Source organism: Gadus macrocephalus, chromosome 17 (genome assembly GCF_031168955.1).
Source record: "Gadus macrocephalus chromosome 17, ASM3116895v1".
In the NCBI taxonomy this organism is placed as follows: domain Eukaryota; kingdom Metazoa; phylum Chordata; class Actinopteri; order Gadiformes; family Gadidae; genus Gadus; species Gadus macrocephalus.
The window spans coordinates 3,524,891-3,546,305 of record NC_082398.1 but is presented as its reverse complement, the minus strand read 5'-3'; the positions used below and the strand labels follow the sequence as shown (position 1 = coordinate 3,546,305).

At 47.8% G+C, this 21,415-nt stretch overlaps 2 protein-coding genes across 2 annotated transcripts in view; both read left to right on the top strand.

Moving 5' to 3' along the window:
• Positions 1–3,614: 3,614 nt before the first annotated feature.
• msantd1 (Myb/SANT-like DNA-binding domain containing 1) lies at positions 3,615–7,374 on the top strand. Its single transcript, XM_060076873.1, has 3 exons — positions 3,615–4,827; positions 5,009–5,309; positions 6,404–7,374. The coding sequence occupies exons 1-3, from the start codon at positions 4,574–4,576 to the stop codon at positions 6,731–6,733; spliced, it is 885 nt and encodes a 294-aa protein (XP_059932856.1). The 5' UTR covers positions 3,615–4,573; the 3' UTR covers positions 6,734–7,374.
• Positions 7,375–11,658: 4,284 nt separating this feature from the next.
• Positions 11,659–21,415, top strand: part of rgs12a (regulator of G protein signaling 12a) — a 30,577-nt gene continuing 20,820 nt past the window's right edge. Inside the window, exons 1-3 of the mRNA XM_060035832.1 lie at positions 11,659–11,881; positions 12,411–14,336; positions 16,942–17,031. Coding sequence (XP_059891815.1) covers positions 12,492–14,336; positions 16,942–17,031 — 1,935 coding nt within the window. The 5' untranslated portion in view covers positions 11,659–11,881; positions 12,411–12,491. The remainder of the gene's footprint in view (positions 11,882–12,410; positions 14,337–16,941; positions 17,032–21,415) is intronic.

The window sequence follows — 21,415 nt, the reverse complement described above, 5'->3', positions numbered from 1 at the left end:
CCTGAGCCAATGGGAGAGCAGGAAGGGGAGGTGTGAGGGGAAAGACAGAGCGAGACAATGAATGGAGACGGGGGCCAAAGGTGGGGAGGGAAGGGTCGCCGGCAACCAGAAGATGAGGTTTCCTGAGACATCGGAGCGACGGTGAGTGTCCGAAACAATGATAAACCGTTGCCGAGGTGTCGGGATAGATTCGCCAAACCCCGATGAGTTTGTCGGAGGAAAGAAAACGTTTTTCTTGTTTTTTTTTTTATTGAGCAGTGACGGTAACTAACAAACAGAACTGACTTGAGAGTGGATAAAAGGGAGATGAAGTACGACTCAAAAACAAAACACACACTCATTCAAGTGCGAAAACTTTGGACACCTTAAAAATAGAGAGATTAGAACTCCAGCTCCAACCGCTGGGCTTCAGAAGTCTCGACCGACTGCATGAATAATCAGTTTTCCTACACTAAATGGGGAATCATTGATTTATTTCCTTTTTTCCTGAAACAACAATGGTGTCGAGATTGCAACGGTTATTCAGTGAAGTGTTGGGGATCACTGTGCACATTCAACTGTGTTTAGATTTAAAAAAAAGAAAACGTGTCATTTATACTGTGGAGTTCAGAAAAAGGATATCAAGAATGTAACTAACTCTTAATTTTTCTGATTTTGGGAAACGGTGAAGTTTGCCAATAGTGCTGCTATATGATATCATAGTCGAGGGAAAAATGAAATTAACTTGAACGATGAAAGAGAAGGGAAAAAGGTGGAATTTTCATCATAGAATATCAGTGTTTTTCTTTTATATGATAACAAAGTTGTCGATGGACGGTAGGTTGAACAAAGGTGAAAAAATAACAGATTTACAATTCAGAAAACTGCTTTTAAAATATTTCAAGTGTGGGACTGAACATCACAGCATGGATGTTTTCTGACCTCTAGTGGTTCGTGTTGGGGATTACATTCCTTTTTAGGTCGTCTAAATCCTATCATTTTGAAAATGCATTGCTGTATAATATGAATACTTGATATGTTATCTGACGTTGTTTCCATTGATATCATTTATATATACTTTTACATGCCATATTTAACAGCATACTTTGATGTGACAGAAATTATGACAGAGAGAGAGAGATAGAGAGAGAAAGAGAGCGATTGATGGCTAAGGACAAGCTATAGGTATAGCTGTGATGATTTTCTATACTACTTGCCAACCCCCTTTGGTAAATCAATTTTAGATTTTAGGTAAAGGCTGCACATATCAACGTTACTTAGTGTGTCCGAGCAGAGGCACACAATGTGTTTATTTTTTTCCTATTCTTTCCTTGGGTTTATCAAAAGACAGATCTCGAATACCTCCGTTCCAACCAAAGGGGTTAGGCCTACTGATTGGTTATACACCAAACAAACATTTAACGCCATTAGTCTTGCACAAAGAACACTCTCTGGACTCCTTATGAGTGACTATACCGTTTCAAACGAGACGCTTAATCTCGTCAATCGAAAAACAAACACCCACTGTTATCACCTCGACAAATATACCCCCCCCCCCCCCGTCCTCCATTATATGAGAAACGGTTAGAGAACGACGCTCTAGAAGCAAACCATCAGCTCGACTTGTTTTCAAACGGCCCTGTCGATTGGGCCACACGGCGCTTTTACTTTAAAAGACCCACAACGATGTGTACTGGTGTAGGCCGATGTGAAAACTAGACATTTATACTTTCTATTTTATGTATGCGCTGTTTGTATGTGTTTTATGTGCACAAAATTTACATTAAACGTTTTCTAAGATACAACTACAGATCAGAGCCGCACTCTGGAGGATTTATTTATTTAATGTTTTGTTTCATGTCATGTCTGGAGGTTTTCGTGAGTGATTTTTATTTTGAAGTGCAAACATTTCTGGTTCCAACATGGTGAAGTACGGCCCCTTTTAGTTAAAAGTAAAATATTACTTGTGTACACTGTAACAGCATGTCATTTTACTGGTCTATTTTAAGAGATGCATTTTTTTGGTGGTTACATTTCTGTCCGAAAACCAATTAAATTCTATTCTCTAGAAATTAGCCCAGGATTGCTGATTCTTATACACATCTCATTGCAATTATTTTAGGAACAATCGGTTCTTGTGGCCACATATTGCTTTCATGCATAAAGTGTCTTATTTTTATATTCTCACTGTTTTATTCCCTTTTCCAAAAGAAATGTTAATCTAGTTATCCTTCGCTGAGGGCAGTGTTTTGAATCCAAAGACTGTTTTATTTTTATTTTAAAAAGCTGGTAAATGAAAACTGTACAAATTAGGTGGTGATTCAATGGCCGCAGTAACATGTATAAAAAAGTTGGCAACTTGCATTGAATATTCAGTACAGTGGGACTATTAAATTTGTAAAAATGACCCGTGTGTCAGTTCAGTTTTGTGCAGGTGCCTGTCTGAACACTAATTGGATTTTTTTTTAATTTAATTCACGGCAGTCCCTTTTCACATTTTAACAATTATTCAGACCTCTTCAAGGTAAACGGCACTGATTTAGACTCATTGACAGCAAATATGTGACTTATTTGAGGTTAAAGGGTTAAAATAGGCTACTTCAAAATATAAAACATGTAACAGGCTGCCAATTATTAACAACTAATTTATTCTTGGATCGGACTACATACTTATTGAAATAAGGATTTACATGCAATGGATAATCAAATATTCCACTTCGCTAAAGTGTTATTAAAATAGGCATGTAGGCTATTGCTACTTGAAAAAACATCCAATTCAAAATAAGTGTGCATACATTCTGTTATCAATCTCCCAAATTATATAGGCCAACCAGTGATAAACATAATATATGCAGGCTGTATTGAACTAACTGTTTAACCCATATTTTTTATGCATGAAGAAATGCCAACAAATGTACAAAGAAAATGACTTGCTGGGACTTTGCTCTCAGTAAGCCAATTACATTATTGTTAAATAGCCGGCTTTTGAATGACTCCCTTAACTCTAGATTAGTCTGTCTACTCTCTTGGATTACAAACGTGGATTATGTCCACCTAAATGGAGGAAGGAAACAAAGGGAAAATAACATTACCAAGCCTGAAACATATAATGTTACAAATTGGAAGGTTTATGAATAAGACCTATTTATATATTTTATGACAATGGGGTCCATCTATAAACTGCAATTATATTAAACTTAAATAATCCTTCTAAAGGAAAGCAGATCTAACAGCAAAAATGTTAGAATCATAATTCCACTAAGAGGATTCCCTCAGGAATTTGACATCTAGAGGGCCATCTGTTACTCAGTCAACAAGACCACTCAGACATAATACTGATGGTACACATTACAGAAGACCCCTAGGCCTGGCCCATGTCACATCAACTCTCAAATGATCATTTCATTCCCAATTGCCAGAGCTACCAAATTGCGTATATGCAACAATACATCGGTCAATCGCCCGACTGTCAGTTAAGTTTAGGAGCAGATGGGCAATGATTTTGGCCAGATCAGTTGAGCCTAATCGGGTTGAAGTCGTGTTAAGACTGACAGAGAGCAAAAAAGTGGCACTAATTATAATGAAGATAAAGTGAGATGAGTCAAAGATCTGTGTAGGCCTGCTACCTCGGTGAGAGAGAGAGAGAGAGAGAGAGAGAGAGAGAGAGAGAGAGAGAGAGAGAGAGAGAGAGAGAGAGAGAGAGAGAGAGAGAGAGAGAGAGAGAGAGAGAGAGAGAGAGAGAGAGAGAGAGACGAGCGCATTATTTTAATATAATACTTATGTGAAATGCGCATTTTAACCATGCATTCTCGTTTCGCTGTGGATATGTGTGGACGGCTGATCTAGTCAGTGCATGTCTCTCTGCCTGTCTCTGCCTGTCTCTCCGCCTGACTTTCTGCCCGTCTCCTCTCTCCCCTCGTGTTAAACGCATGCTTGTTATTTTTTTTAGTGCGTGCCAACTGAAAGTATTTCCTTAAACGCTGATGGTGCTGAGGCAAATCCTCTTACTCCCGGCCACAATAGACTTGTCTATTACTAAAAAGCTTTTAAAAAGCAACCGCGCATTGGCAGCCTGCCGTAGTCTAGTTGCCAAGGAAACACACTACCCCCTCCCCCTCTCCGCCAGTGTCCTCGCTCACCTCTCCCGCCCTTCCCTCGAGTGTTATATTTCAAAGCTGTCAGCAGCCTCTCGCGCTCTCTCACTGCAGCCTTTCAGCTAAAAGCTTTTTGTGGAGCCAGCGGAGCCCGCGCGAGAAAAGGCGCTGGTGGGAGTGGCCAGGGAGGGAAAAAGGGAGGGAAAACAGAGGGCCCCTTTCACCGTTGCCAGGGCAACTTGTGACGAACCCCCCCCCCCCCTCTACTAAAAGCTTTTAACCGGATCTCTCTCCTGCCTTAGGCCCCATTTTGAGGGCTCTTTCAGCTAAGCTGTGTGGGGGAAAGGAGACGGTTAGCTGGCGGTGACTGTGTGTTAATGCACAGGGCTGCTCACTGTAAAGTCTAGAGAGAGATCTCAGCAAGGCAAAAGGGCTTTTTACCCTCACACACTCTAAAGACTGTTCTGTGCAATAGGTTGGAAAACAGGCTGTTTTTAACAATGGCTTCAGAGGACAATTTCAGCTACCTTCTGCCCGGCCACAGTGAGAAGCACAGGCGGGCCCGCAACTGGACCGACGGCGAGATGAAGGCCTTGCTCTTCGTGTGGGAGGAGCATCACAACGAGCTGAAGTTGAGCAAGAGGAACGCCAAGGTGTACGAGAAGATGTCCCAGAGGTTCCTGGAGCTGACCGGCGAACTGCGCCACAAGGAGGAGATCAAGATGAAGATCACCAACATGTCCTTCCAGTACAGGTAACCCAGGGGTTTGGTTCGTTCAGATTGTGTGTTTAGGTTTAAACCCTGATAGGGTCCAGCATGAGGCCCTCTCGGTTGTTCTCCCTCCCTGTTCTGAAGGCCGTTCACTGAATTCCACCGTTCACCATAACATTGGTCGTGACCCCGCCCCCTTCTCTTATCTCCTATCGCTCTCTAGGAGACTCAAATGCAACAGCGAGGAGGCCAGCGAGGCCCCTGATTGGCCCTACTTCAAGGCCATCGAGACCATCCTGTCCAAGCCGCCGGATAACGGACGGCTCAGCTCCTTCGAGTTCCACGCAGCGGCCGGGGGCGGGCCCTCCACCTCCTCCACCAAGTCCTCGGAGGGCCTGTTTGGCCAGGGGCCCGGGACCCGCAGCGGAGCCGGGGGCCTCATAGGCTTCCTGCCGGAGTACACCGGCTCCTCCGACGAGATGGAGATGAAACAGGAAGTGATCGACTCGCTGAGCTCGGACAGCGTCCAGTCACTGGACTCAAGGCGAGTTGGTGAAGGAAGTGTGCGTGTATGTGTGTGTGAACGAGTGTGCACGTATTGGCCCGTTTAGGTTTAGGCCGTGAGGTATAGCGCCCCCTGTGGTCAAAGCGATACCACACTGTAGCAAAGTCCATGCGACACGCTTTTACTGGACACAGGGTGTGGATGTGTCTATCAGTTTACACATCAGATCAGAGTTATGACTACATGATACATAGAGAAGATGTTAGGGTTAGGTGAGCTTTCGTGTCGGCCATCTTCCGTGTGTGTGTGTGGTCGGGATGGTTGGTTCAACCTGTGTGCATGTTTATCCAATGTTTCAGTGTGTGCAGCCACAAGCAGCCCCAGACTGCATTCCAAATCTCATACTTTTTTCTGTAGTTACCCTTACAAAGTACATACGGTTGCACACAGTATGCATACAATTGGGACATACTACAGGTGATGTCACTCAGTGAGTTTGCACGCAGAGTCATTATCGGATAAAGAAACGAATAAGACCTCAACCAGACTTTTAAAATGCATGTAAAGACCTTTACCAAATCTACTTCGGACCGAAATCGGTACATGAACGGACAAGCGAGATCGTATAAGAACACCTAGATAACTCGATCATAGTCCGGTTTCTACCTGCATGTAAACCCGCGTCGGTCTTGGCGTTCTAAGCATGTTAGAACAATTTTGCCTCTTTCATGTTGAATATGTGACAAACAAAACTCCAACCAAAAGGTCCAGTTCCAGCTACTCATTATTTTCTTGCATATCCACAACTCAAGCTAGGGTCGATTTTTGGGGATAAACCAGTCAGACTAAACTTGTTTTGAAAGTTCATCTTTAATCATTTTTGAAAGTTGTTTTGAAAGTTCATCTTTCATCATTTTTTAAAGTTGTTTTGAAAGTATCCAACCAAAAAAAACCAGACCTTCAGGTTTTTTCCCTTTTTCTTTGTCAGAGCATTTGATTTGTTGACTGCCGTCAGGGTGTCAAGCATATTTTTGACAAAAAAAAGAAACCCAAAAATCAAAACGGCCTACCCTATGTTTAACCTTCAGACACATTACTTTCAGGTAAAACAAGCGTACCCTTTCAACTCAAAACCCCATGTCTCCCTGCAGCTCCCGCCCGGGGAAGAGAAAGCGCGCGGACAGGAAGCTGGTGTCCATGAAGAGGAAGAAGCTGCGTCTGATGAGGGCCATGCTCCAGGAGCAGCGCAGGATGAGCCGCTCCATGGAGGAGAGCAGTCGGGAGGTGCGCCGTGCCCTGCAGCAGCAGAACTTCCTCCAGATCCAGACGCTGCAGCTCCAGGAACGCATGATGAACCTGCTGGAGAAGCTGGTGCAGCCCACCCTCCCGGGCTCGGCCACACCGTGGGCCCAGGGCGGGGCCCAAGAACTGGGGAAGCCGTGAGACGCGAGACAGCCCTCCCCCCAGGTGTGACGACGGAAGGTCCTGGAAGAGGTTTGAGGGACGGACGTCGCAGGGTGTTCTCTTGTAGATATTTATAGATGCATGGGAAGGATGAGCCGGTATGGAGAGGAGGGGCCTTTTGGAGGCAGTCCATTGATCATTTGTCCCTGTGTCATGCTGAAGATAGTCTTTGATTGATTGCATAGGATGCTGACTAGCCAACTATATTTTTTTATTTTTGCGTTTGTGCCAGAATAGGGTGGGAAACCAAACCATTGTACCGTCCTTGAAATCTTCATGCAACTATTTCAGCTCATGATTTCAGTCAATATTGTATATAGACATGGATGGTTTCGTTCAAAACATTCTGTTTTTGTAGAGTAAAATAGTATTTTTATTTTTTTTAACACAATTGTTCTATATTGAAAAGTGTATGTTATATAAAGAAAGGTTATGGACACAGGGCTCTCAAGTCTCACGCAATTCAACACATGCCCACGCTCACACGCCACACTTCGTATTTCTCACGCAGAGAAATTACCAGGATAGCGCCCACCAATTTGGGCCGCTATTAAACAGTTGAACAGGTAGGAATCAAATGGGTTTCCCGTACGTAGGGTAACCAGACGTCCTCTTTTGCCCGGACATGCCCTATTTTTGAGGCACTTTTAAAAAAAAATGTGTGGCGGAATTTCAAAATCGTCCGGGATTTTATTAACCTTTGTGTCGTGTTCGTTTCTCCCCCCTTACTTTGGTGCTCCCGGTCAAATTCGACCGGCCTGTTTTAACTGCACTTACAATAACAAAAAAACCAATGATCATTACTAAATTTTATTGAACTCCCTTTTAACCTGTAAACAATGTCTCAGACTAGTGGTTTACATGAGTAACTGCAGTGAATAGACACAGAAATTGAAAGTTGTATTCCAAAATTAACATTTATTGTAAAAAAAAAAGACAGAAAAATCTAAACAGAGACCAAATTCACAGAACATCAACATGAACACATTGTGTGCGTGTGTGTGTGTGTACTGTTCTCCCTGCGCGTTAGGTATCTCTACGTTATCGCAGTTTAACAGCAAGCCAAACTCAGATATAGCACACTTGAGCCAGGATTGGAGCGTCTTGCTCCCTTTATCTCCTGTTTTATATTGTGTCAATACCAAGAGTGAAACTGTAAACACAAAACCTTAGTTTCCCTTACAGCACAAGTTGCTAATAAACAGAAAGGAATGAACCTAGAAAGAATAACTAGGACTACGCGCCGAAAGTGAGCCCGCTCATAGCAACAATAGGCTAATCTAACGCAGGCTCACACTTTACATTAGCTCATTATCTAGTTAACTAAACATCACGTTTTCAGAATGCTAGATATCTTCATACATTACATACTGCATTATAAACTTAGAGCCATTGCTTTCATGAGCGTGAGAAGGGAAGAGAACATTCACCAAATGACCGACTGTCTTTCGTACTGAGCTACGGTTGCAACAAGTATAAACAACACGTAACCTACTTTAACACTTCAAAATAAAAGTCCGGTTCTCATCATGTAAATATTACTACATTCATTCAATCATTTAAGTGCATTTAAGTTTGAACATGAATACTATTCTGAGGGCAGAACATGAATACTATTCTGAGGGCAGAACATGAATACTATTCTGAGGGCAGAACACTCCCCCTGATTGGTGCGTCGGGTCACCACTGTCCATGGTCCAAATACGTCCAGCGCCACGTAGCTGAAGGGTGGAGAGGTGTCGAGCCGCTCTGGAGGGAGGTCAGCCATCTTTTGCACTCCCAGTTTCCCTCTAAGCTTACGGCGCGTCACACAGTGATGGAGGATAGAGCTGACCAGCCTTTTGCCAGCGACAATCCACAGTCCAGCCGCTCTGATGGCCCCCTCTGTGAACTGTCGCCCCGTGTGCTTCACTTGTATATGATGGTGCTCCACAAGCAGTTTAGTGACATGGCTATTTTTGGAGAGAATAATGGGAGGTTTTACCTCTGATTCCAGGGAGGAATATCTGAAACGACCTCCTACCCTCAGCAGGCCGTCACTGATGTAGGGGTCAAGGGTCGGGAGCGGACTTGAATTGGGAATTTCTCTGCTTGAAGAGCAGCACGTTCGCCTGGAAACGAGTCTCTTTGAACAGTCTCTATTCTATGAGTCTCCTCGCTGCTGCGCGTTCTTCAGGAGTGTGAGGCCTGCTACACTGATGCCATGCTTTAAATGCGTGCTGGTTTTCTAACAGCTTTCCCATGAAGGAGGAGAACTGCTGCTTCATCTCAGCGTTTCTGCTCAGAGTGCGCCGTAGAGAGCTGAGACGGTACAGCGCTTGCTCTCTGTTGCTTGGGAGCAGAGGACGAGGTGACTTGAATGGTAGGGGAGCTACCCAGTTGTTCTTTTCATCTTGCTGAATTTCTTTCTCCGTAATTTTCAAAAAGAGTTCATCTTCAAAGGACATGGCGCACTTGTTGTCACTGTACGTTCGCTGGAAAACAGTCAGCCCGAGCTGTTCCTCAGCTGGCATAGGCTTCAGTGTGTGTGTGTGGGGTGGCCATACCTGGCCTCCCCACCGTAGCACCGTTTTTCCTTCACGCTGATGCTGTTGTCGTACGGAGTGAGGAGTGACGGACGTCCATTCTGTAGCACGTGTGTTCTGAAGACGCTCAGGGTTGGTTTGTGACATTGAGAAAAGGGTGCATTATGAGGTCCATTTATTTGATCTCTCACCTTATGCACGCGTACCATGTCTAACATGATACGGGACCACATGTGTGTGTGTCGACACACAGGAGTGGCATTTTGCAATCAGGTCGCAGTGTGCCTTGCAAACGTATGCATCACATTTGAAACATGTAAGACTTGTCTCATTGTCTCTAGGGGCACAGAGCTCGCATCTCTTCCGTTTCTGCCCCTGTTTTGGGGGGAGAGCGGCCATATATAGGGGATCTGTGAGAAGATATCCTGAATTTTGTATTGAAAGTGTGGTTCACGTGGGGGGATAGGTACATAAGCACGGGAAAGAGAGGACACCTAATTGTTTAGTCTGAAAGGGGTTCACGTGGGGTGGAGTGTGTGTGTGTGTGCGTGCCTGAACGTGTATGTGTGTGCGTGTACATGTAGGTGTGTGTGTGCGTGAAAGTATGTGTGTGTGTGTTTGTGTGTAGGTGTGTGTGTGTGTGTGCCTGTGGTGGTGGTGGTGGATTTGTGGTTGTGTACTATCTGATGGATGAACACAATCTAGGATCACCCATTCATAGGGTTAGGGTTAGGGTTAGGGTTACACCACAGGTGTTACAAAGTTGACTAAACAACTTAAAATTCAATGAAAGTAGTGATCAGCAATTGTATGTTCAAATGCCTAGTGTGGAGGATATCATAAGCCCTCGAGACAAATAAATGTAAAACACAATATTTATGATGAAATGGAAATCGGTCAGATTTGACCCGAACACGACAGGAAGGTTAAAGCCTCATACATGTTCACATTCACATTGAATTTGCGTTGCGTTTCTCTGGGCCGTTCACAAACTAGTTAGGCTACGCCCTCCCCTACTCAGTTCTGTTCACTTTGCATTAGTGGAAGTGGTTAAGTAGAGCCTTCAGATTGGACGGTTTGACTTACTTAGTTACCGTCATGTTTTGTATTTATTTTTTTACCATCATGGTTTTATAGGGACACACATTAACAAATTGCTCGTACAGGGGATTGATAAAGTTCTATCTATTGAACAGAAAGAAACACTTACTTTACACACTTTACCACACCACTTAAGGCCTACTGAATGCCACAGATATATTTTAAGCATTGGACCGAATGCCTCATAAATATATAATTATGTTTTTGCACGTTTGCAACGTTTAAAAGTTCAGGAGAAAGTATATGACTCTACTGGTGTTGCTTACGCCAATAGCCTTTTGAGGCTGTGTTGTTTCTGAATATATTAGTGTTAAGGGCCAATAATGCTTGCTATCATACATTAGTCACCATGTCTGTGGACACATTTGTATGCAGTCAAATGTTAATACATGTGCCCCCCCCCCAAAAAATCTCACTCTGAACTCAAATCTTGAGAGCCCTGTGGTCGACATAGAGGTGACTCTGGCAAAAGCTACATGTTTATTTTATCAACAGAGATCTTGCTATAACATTTAAATATCCACCCATAACCTACGTGTTCATTCATTGTATTGTTCATTCACTGCATTTCTGAGAGGATTTATTAGCATGAACATGATATGCCGAATATTACTATATGCTCCGTTTTATGCGATGTTAAGCCAATAAATCATTGAGTCACCACTGTCTACTGTCCTTCTATTTTATGATCGATTATGAAGTGAATCTGTGGCTGGTGTTAACACAATAGGATCATTGAAGGTGTGTTACGGGTTCTGTAACGCAGTGCCTGGAGCCGTTACTACCCTTTGACCAGGTGCATTGTTAACGAGTGGACTGGAACAAGGTCATGTCAGTGCAGTTCATTCAACAAAGCCAATGATAGAATATATAGTTGTTAGAATAAGGTCAGGTAGTTATCCGATGTACCTCTGCACTGCCAAATACAACTGTATTGGAAAAGGAAGGATTCTTTTTTTTCTAACCCTAATGGTACTTGTGTAATATGTAACTTCCTTATGTTTTGTTGTGTATTATTTGTAGTACTACACTTTGCAACAAAACAATGTAACCACACGATTAACATATTTAATTAACTTAGTCACAATTCCTAATGTTTACACAGGCCATAGTGTGCGTTCCCAGGCCATTGTATTCGTAATCCGCATAACACCACGTTTCAAACTGTTAGTCCCCGATAACTCACAGCCAATGGGATCATTTCAAACATTTGAATATTGAGCAGGACAAACGCCCCGATTGGATCAAGGACGTGTCACGTGGCCCGTAGACGTTACGGTGTCATGGTTACTATGAAAGACGCTTTGTAATCCCAGCAGTCAATGGAGGGGGTGTCGCTCGGTCCATATGCACTTCTACACCGAGGGGGGATACTTGGTGAAAAAAAAGGGAATCTTTGAAGTTTTGATGCAAACAAATGTACACGTGTAGGTTCCCGTCGTTCTAAGGGCACTCGGATACCTCTTGGAAAGTTGGACCAAACTCCAGAGGAGCTGAATAGGTAATTGTACTCCGCAATGTGACTCTTGTGAAGCAGCCGCTATGCTGTGATTTTGTGATTTGATTTTTACAAACATTCAACTTGTGTGAACCTTCTACCCGGTGACCCGGTTAAAGTCCGAGGCCACCGCTTCACACAACGCGTGCCTGAAGTCAAAACAATATTTCAAAATGAGTTAAATAAAGAAATCAGTGCACTAAAGTGGGTGGTGTTTACGTCATTCTGAACAGGCGGAGGAAGGGGGGTTTGGGGGTCTGTGATTGAACTGTTCTTGAGGAGGCGAGTCCAGCTGGCAGTGTTGTGTGGGTGGAGGGGGGGAATTCGATTAAATGCAATCTGTCGGTTTTAGAATTACCTTTTGTCACTCCTTGGTCAAAAAATAAAACGATGCCTGGGCAAAGAAAGTTTGCCAAACATTGGAATTTATTGTCTTATTTTGGTTAAAATAAGAAAAAGCATGATAAAAAGTATTCCAAATGATGAGTCGATGAGTCGAAATCAAACCCTGTGTCTCTTTGTGTACACTCAGGATGACAACAGCACCTCGGTGTTGGCACTCAAACCAAACAAACACAAGTGTCGCGGTTCCCACGGGAAACGCACAACACGGATGAGGATCATGGGGCAGCCTGAAGGCGTGCGCCGGCGTCTCGACCTCGAACTTAACCCCCCCCCGGGGGACGTCAGACACTTGGAGGTCGTACGCGGTCGCGCCGGCTACGGCTTCACGGTGACGGGCCAGGGCCCCTGCCTGCTCAGTGCCATCCTGGAGGGTGGCCCCGGCGCGCAGGTGGGCCTGAAGCAAGGAGACCGCCTCATGGCCGTCGACGGCGCCGACGTTTCCCACCTCCCCCACGAGACCGTGGTTCAGTTGATTGGCACCTGCTGCAACGGCCCCCTGCGATTGGCCGTGCTGGCGGAAGGGCGGAGCCCGGGGACGCCCGCTATCGACGAGGACGAATGCGTTAGAAAGGATCTGTACCGAAAGGCTGGTGTGTTCCGCGGCATTTCGGAGGACCCGGCCCCTCCGTCGGTGTGTGGCCCCGGCGGGCCGGCTGAGACCAAGCCGCGGCCCGTGTCGGAGCCCGACTTGTCGCGCTGGGCCCAGCGGTTGGACTCTCTGGTGGAGTGGCCCCAGGAGGAGGGCACGGAGGACGGGGACTCGGTCTGCAGCGACCCCGACGAGGCCGGCGCGGACTGGAGCCTCCTGAACATGACCATGGTGGTGGGTTACCTGAGCTCCACGGAGCTCCTCCTGAGCCGCGTGGAGTCGGAGGAGTCCTGCCTGGAGGCCATCCGCCAGTGCATCCGCCAGCTGGGCACGGAGCAGGACACCCACACGCTGGTGCTGATGAAGGTCATGTTCGACTGCGTGCGGCTCTGCGACGACGCCGGGGCGGTGCTGGCGGCGTTCCCCGCCGAGAACCTGCTGCTGGGCGCCGTCTGCGCCGAGGACGGCCGCTTCTTCTGCCTGGTCACCACGGCGCACGTCTCCGACGTCCGGCCCCCCCAGGAGGGCCCCCTCCGGGCGTCCTGCCACGTCTTCTTTGTCGACCCGGAGCTGGGCTGCCACCGGGACCACATGGCGATCGCCGGGCGCTTCGGGTTCCGCTGCACCCCGGACCCCGACGCGGCGGGCTGCCTGGAGTTCCCCCCGGCCCCCCAGGAGGTGCTCCACTTTGTGTCGGTGCTGTACGGCGACATGGGGGAGGCGGTGGAGCGGATCCGGGTCCGGCTGGACGCGGAGGCCCTGCCGCCGGCCCCGGAGGACGAGGACGTGGACGAGGAGGGCCGGGGCACGGGCAAGGGGGGCAGCGCCAGCAGCACCGGAGACAGCGGCATCGGGAACGCCTCGCCCCCCGAGGAGCGGACGGAGCGGGACTTCCCCCCATTGGCCGAGGCGCCGGGTGGGAGCCACGCGGGGGTCCACCTCCCCAGCTGTCCCTGGGATTACCCGGCGGATGAAGAGCTCGCCCCGCGGGGCCGGGCCCAGACCACCCCCAGCCTCCACTGTAATCCCGACAGCCAGCTGGACGAGGGCTTCCCCCTCACCGAGTCCCTGCCCGGGCCGGACGCCCTGAGCGGCTTCTACGGAGGCCCGCCCCCCAGGCTCGAGTTCCAGTTCAAGCCCCCGCCGCCTCCCCTGCCTCCGGGGAAGAAGCAGAACTTTCTCCGGGGACCCCTCAGGAACAGCCAGAGGTGGTTCTCCAGGCAGAAGGGGCCCAAAGGACACGGCGGGGCCCCGGAGCCTAAAAAAACGGTGGCGGCTAACGTCTGGCCCTCCAGCGTTAGCCTTGCCGGCATTAACGCCAACTTCCTGCCCCCGCCCATGAGCCACATCAATACGGGCGGCTATGGTCTGGGAAACCCCGGCGCGATGCTGCCTCCCAAAGAAGACTGGACCAAAAGGTTCCTGGAACAGAGCACGAGACACGCAAAGGAAGGCCACAGCAAAGTAAGAAAATAGAGTACGGAAGATCCATACAGAGATCAATATTTTCTATGTATTTGTTCTTAAAGGTCGAGTGTGTAGGATATGATGGCATCTAACGATGAGGTTGCAGATTGCATCCTACTCAGTCCCCCCCCCTGACAAAATAAAATTACAAAACTAAATCTGCTCTGAGACGATGCAGCAGATAAACTCCATTACCCACAATCCCTTTGCAGCAGCGTCGTCAGACAGGCGGACGACCTCATAATGCCGTTTTTAGAATGTTAAGGAAGAAAAAAAGAAAATCAAAGTGTAACTTCAGTCAATATCAAGAGTCCAGAGAAAGTTCTGGAAACAGACTCCTGAGGCCTGTACTGGCCGTTAGGCTGCCAATAGGGGATCCAGAATGATGTCGTGGTCTACAAAGGCATCGAGTAGCCAAGTGTCAAGTGATCAGGTTGAGAGATCTATAAATTTGATTCATTTGTCTTTAAAACTATAGGTTATGGTTAACAAGTAAGACACGGATTATGTCTACGAATTAAAATCATGTTCTCTCTAGAGCTGTTTGTCCATAATCGGCTATTGTAGAAACATGGTTGGCCCTGTAGAAGAGGACTCTCCCTATGTAGATATAAAGGGCTTGTACTAAGGTAGGATTATACACAAATGAAAACGTACCGTTGTATATTATATTCCATTTCTGCCCTTTCCACTTGATGCCACTAAATTCAACATAATGCACCTTTAAATCATATCCCTCGACTGACGCATACATTTCATGCCTCGGATTAAAAGTCATTTTTATCGATATAAATTAGATTAGGGGTTTACATTTTACGAAACGCATTTTAAAATAACCACGTGTCGTTAAATAACGTTACCAATGCATTTTGCTGGATATTATATGCTGACCGTTTAATAGCATTGTGTTACTACTCACTGTGCGTAGTGAGTCTATAAAATGAGCTTCTGTTACCACATGTGTTAAAGTTTTGTTAAACATTCACACCAGTCCAGGAAGTATAAAATGCTCCCTGTGAGTTCCCAGACACCGGCCCGGGTGTCATGGCTGTTTCCTGCTGGCAGGGAATGTGAAATACAATAGCATCGTTTCAACGGTCACTTTCGGATACGTGGGTGTGAACCATGGGGCGTGCGTGAACCGAGCGCTAGACGGCACCTGTTGTCTGTCAATGATGTCATTGTCATGAAACAAGGGCTGAGTCTAGTGTAGTTCTTCTCGTTGTCCACAAGAGGTCCCTGTTTTACTATACTTTGCTCCTTCTGGAGCTACGAGAATGAACAAAATCGCTGTCAAGCTGTATTGGTCTGATTGAATTTATATTCAAAATAGTTTTAGTCCAAATCTTGGCAGTTGGCACAACACTTCACCTTCAACTGGTCAATGGTAATTGAAGAACACACAAATCCTTAAGTGCTAGACAAAGACATTCACTTCAGAAGTATGTTCACCAAAAAAATACCATCCACTCTCATTCAATTTGTGTTATGTGTTATTCAATTCCAAGTAACCGATGTCCTTCAAAACCCCTCTCAATCTGGCTACCAAAACACAAAAAGCGGTGTCCTAGACTATCCACCGTGGCGGGTAATGGTGTGTGTGCATGAATTCCCCTGCGTCAGATTAGAAAGAAGACAATCTCGCGCAGGAAGCCAGGAAAATTACAGGGTAGTGCCCATGTCATACGCCGTAATTGCCCGCAATTCTTCCTCGTCTCTGCTCCCAGCATTGGGTTCAGCTATTCTCGACGCACGACGCAGAGCAATTCAATAGGGGGCGAGGGCCAATGTAATGAACACTGAAGCGTGCTCGGAGGAGGGATAGGAGGACAAGGAACAGACAGACGTGTGAGGATCCTTCTGTGGTTTTCGTTCCATTCATATATAATGACTCTCCGGCCCCCCCCTTGTTTCTCTCTCCTCTCGGCGCTGGGCTGGCTGGCTGTGTCTAATTCCGGGGGGCTCATTTGGTGACATGTCTGACTTGAACCCCAGGGAGGCGGGGGGGGGCTGGCATGTCCCGGCTGTGTGACATAACCTCCCATTAGCCGCAGGCCCTCGCTGCTTTTGCTTCTTCTCCATGCCCGGTCTGATCTTGGGATCTGAAACACATTGGGACACGGCTTGGCCAAATTGCCATTTTTATGTCAAATGTTGACGTTTTAAAAGTTCCTGTTAGTGCTACTGCTGTAAACTGATTCTTAATATCTGCCCGGTTGTTAAAATAGTTTTATTATTGCATATTACACAAAACTTTGCTAAGACAAGGCTGGAATACGGTCCGAAATATCATTGCTTCATAAGATTTACGTTTACATTCAGGGCACTTGGCAGACGCTTTTATCTAAAGCGACTTACAATAAGTACATTTGTCAGGAGGAGGTGAAGCAACGTATCACCGTCGGTACAGCAAGGATGTTCATAGACCAAGTACAGGAAAATTGCCTCATATCGTGATGTTATCGTCCTACATGAACACGGGTGCAACTGGAATGAAGAGGTGAGACTGAATGTGGGATCAGGCGCTCCATGTTGGGAGCCGGCCCTTGTTGTATCCGGGGGTGTTGATGTGTGTGTCTCCTGCTCCCTCTGCCGTGTTCAGGGCCCCAGGTCGTGGAGCAAGGGGGCCCGTTCGTCCGCCCGCCGCCCGGGACAACGGCTCAGCATGGCGCGCTCCCTGGACGACCTTGAGGTAGGCACACTGTGTGTGTGTGTGTAGGGTGTGTGTGTGTGTCCGTGTGTGTGTGTGTGTGTGTGCGCGCCTGCCTGTCCGTCTCTGTGCTGTATTTTGTTTTTGTTTTCACATCCCTTTCAAAAGCTTTCAAAAATATTGAACGCTTCCGATACAGGCTCATTTATTTCCCTGCACGGATGAAAACGCTACGATGTGTTTTGTTTAGGGACCGCCTCCCCCCCCACGCACACTGCTTCCCTCAAGCACGTCGACATTGTTTGGGTTTTTTTATTTTTTTTTGGTTCTCTTTTATATTTACTTGACAGCAGTCTGTGTGGATTCATGAATGAACGTCGAACCGCAATGCGATACATTCGTTGCTGAGTGACGGACATGATTCTCTGCCCCGTTCTCTTGGGCAAATCCACAGGAAACGTAGTCCTGTGCACTGGCAAGACGCCAACACCCCCCCACCCCCTCCATTTTCTACTCATTCCCAGCCTCATTCATTTCCTTCGCCTTGAACTCGACTCCTGCGTTTTTCTTCTTCTTCTTCTTCTTCTCCTGCCTCTGCCGCGCCGGGGGCAGCGGGACCTGGTCCGACAAAGTGCTCTTTGTGGCCACCTCCACGGCCCCGGCCTCCGGGTGTTTGTCCCCGCTAATGAGTGCTTCCACTGCCGCCGAACGGCCTGCCGACATATTCTCATGTCGGGGGGGGGGGGGGGGTTGCCATGGGATTCTTCCAGGCACCCCTTTGATGATCTGCTCTCAGATTCTCTCTTTGTTTTCGGTTGTCGTTTGTTTTCCCTTCGCATCTCTCTCTGTCTCTGTTGATCACTCCCACCGTCTCTGTCGCTCTCTCGCTCTGTCTCTCGCTCTCTCGCTCTCGGTCTCTTAATCTCAACCTCGCGTTCGCCCTCCCTCTCCCTCTCTCGCTCCATCAGTCACATGCACAGTACATGCGTGTTATTGACATTCAGATTCCAATTAATGCGACAAACACAAGCGCCCACAACATGCATGTATCTTGCACATACACACGTGCCTGCACGCACACACGCACGCACACGCATACACACACATGCACAAAGGATACAGCTATAAAACACAAGAACATTAAGTACAGAGACGTGCATGAATCACCGCCGCAAACGGACACACCCACAGAACACACATTACACACTCGCCCGCCACAAGGCTCCGTGTTTAGAATGGACACACACACACACACACACACACACACACACACACACACACACACACACACACACACACATTTTCCGAGGCAGCATTTGGCCTCACTTCATGCCTTCACATTATTTATGCATTCATCGTTTCTATGTTTTCGGAATTGAATCCGGAAAATTATTATTTTAACATAATCGTGTTCCGGAATGAACACTCAATCTTTTCCGTGCTCCTGCTATCTTCCATGTCAGCCTTAGGTTTCCCTCCGAGGGGCTTAGTCCATGTGTGAACATAAGATACGAGGAGCCTCTTTGTGTTGTGGTGGTGTGGGCATTTATTGAGCGTTAGTGGCCGGCTCGCTTTAAGATACGGCCACTGGTCAGGTCGCCTCTCTCTCATTTAGAGGAGGTTGGAAAACACAAACATGTGGTTGTATCTAGGTTACCGTTGATCACGGAGTAGCGAAAAGTGGAAAAATCCAATGCCGGGGCACCACGTGATCCACCGCATGCAAGACATCATCGGGTTGAGTTTCTGCGAGACAGAACCGGTGGGAATGCAGTATTTTCTTTCCGTGGTGGTGGAAGTCTATCTGGTCCACATCCTCTCGAAGGCTGTTTCCTCCTCTGGTGTTCTTTGTTCTAAAATGCACCAATGCATAACTCCCACATCGAAACGTGTCTTGAATAAAATGTCTGGCACATCAAGTGTGATAGCCGTGTTCTTGTGCTCGATGTGTTAGACCTGCAGAGTTCGGTCTGTTTGCGTAAAGTTGGTTGCACAGACACTTAGCCTAGATTCTCTCGCCGCTCCGGTATTGATCGCAAATGCTTCATTGTTCTCACTCAGGGAAGTCGATTTGGATAAAAAGCACCCTGCTTGAGTGGGCCAATGTGAACGCGAGAGTGTGCGTATGAAATGGAAACTGCAGGCACGTTTCACTTTCCCTTCCCGTCGTCTGAGGTTCATCTCGGAAGCCGCAATAACAGTATTAGCAACACGCAAAGCGCTGGCTTCCCACCGTCCGTATGGCCCTCTCTCCGGTAAGCAGTCGTTCTGCGTGGAGGCCACTCCAGTTACAGAGGCTACTCCTCCCCGTCGCCGACAGTACGACCGTGTCCAAATCCAAGCACGATTATTTACCCAGGCAGGAGTCGTGGCTGGTGGATGAACCGTAGCTTTCAGACAGCTGTGAACAGAGGGGGTTTAAGCACTGCCAAAGGCAATCCGATCCGCACCTTTTCTCCTCTCCTCCAGCGGCTCTCACTTCAAGGGCTCTGCTTCACCCCGGGGTTTGCACTCTGAGATCACAGAGCGCACTACTACTGAAAGCCCCCCCCCCCCCCCCCCCCCGCATCACCACCACCTCCTCCACCACCACCACCACCACCACCACCACCACCTCCTCCTCCTCTACCACCACCACCACCCCGACCATAGAGCAGGGAGCCAGATGATGACCTTGCCTTGACTAATAGCCAACCGGTATCCGTGTCTAACAGGGGTGAGATGGTGAGGAATTGCCCTTCTTCACATCGAATGTCATTGTTAATTGCGTGTCCCTGCCTTCCTTTTGCTGTGTTTTCTTAGTGGGTCGTAGCAAAGGGTCATGTTTGTGTTTGTGTTCTCTGGCTCTCCCTGATACCACTGTGTTGTGTCGATGGAGCCCTAGTTGTGGCTGACACACTCCGCCTCTGAGCTGCGTGGGAGGTTATGTCGTGAAGAGGAACCAACAGAAAAAACCACATCGCTGGATCGTGATGCGCTTTTGATCCGGTCAGCGGGAGCATCTGGTTCGCTCAAGGACAGCCGCCGGCCCGTGAGACACCGCTCCGGCTCACAAGCATTGTCGCGTTCGGAAGCAGCAAACACCCACCGCCAGCCCTCTCTCCGTCTCCCCCACCCTCCCCTCCGTCTCCCCCACCCTGCGTGGACGTGGGCCCCAATGGGTGTTACCTCGTGTGTGTGTGTGTGTGTGTGTGTGTGTGTGTGTGTGTGTGTGTGTGTGTGTGTGTGTGTGTGTGTGTGTGTGTGTGTGTGTGTGTGTGTGTGTGTGTGTGTGTGTGTGTGTCCGCGTCCGCGTCCGCGTCCGCTCACACAATCACGGCGCTGTGTATCTGCGGTTTGTCGTTGTGCGTCACTGGCTCTCGCGAGGAATCCAAGAAACAAACAAACCAACAAACAAACAAAGGAAGACGCCAAACAAACAAGGGGCAACAGGTTCACCTCCCGCTGTTCCCAGCTGTCAGTTGTGATCCTCGACAGACAGGTCTGGGAACAGATGTCCCTTCCCTGGGAACAAACCCCCAGAATGTTTTGTTTGTCATCCCAAATAATGTCGCTTTCTTGAACAAAGCGTGGAAAACCCTTGATTGACGACTGACAGAGGCGCTGGTGGTCGTCAGATCCTTCCCCCCCCCCACACCCATCCTACCGCTTGTGTCGTGTGGGCCGTTGCATGTGGGTGATGTTTAGCTCTCGGCCTGTCTTGTGCCCCCCCCAAACCCTGAGACAAGCTTGTCCACCAGAGAGGGGTTGCCCCCGATCCTTGCAGCATCACAGGCTACCAATCAGAAGATCTGATGTGTGTGTGTGTGTGTGTGTGTGTGTGTGTGTGTGTGTGTGTGTGTGTGTGTGTGTGTGTGTGTGTGTGTGTGTGTGTGTGTGTGTGTGTGTGTGTGTGTGTGTGTGTGTGTGTGTGTGTGTGTGTGTGTGTGTGCAAACGCATCAATAACTTCTTGCGAGGCCATTGGCAGGCTCTCCGGCTCCCTGTGTTTGTTGACATAGGTTGCGATTCTCTCTCGCTCTCGCTCTCGCTCTCTCTCTCTCTCGCCCAGGTGTGGCTATGTTAACTCTTCTGGTGTTGATTGCATGCTTGGGGCTAAGAGATCTTCCGTTGCTCTGTGGGCGTTGCAGAGAGAGAATGAGTGAGAGACAGAGGCAAGCAGTGAGAGAAAGAGGGGAAGAGAGAGGAGCAGAGAGAGGGAGACATTTAGGCATTGTGAGAGAGTTGCAGGGAGGGAGAGAGAGGGAGACATTCAAGCAGGGAGAGAGAGCTAGAGAGATATCGGGGCAGAGAGAAGGAGAGCAAGATTGAAGTAGAGATAGAGCTTGACCAAAGAGGGAGAGGGAGAGAGATTGGAGCAAAGAATGAGAGAGAGAGAGGCAGGGAGAGAGTGAGATTGAAGCAGGGAGAGGGAGGGAGAGGGAGAGA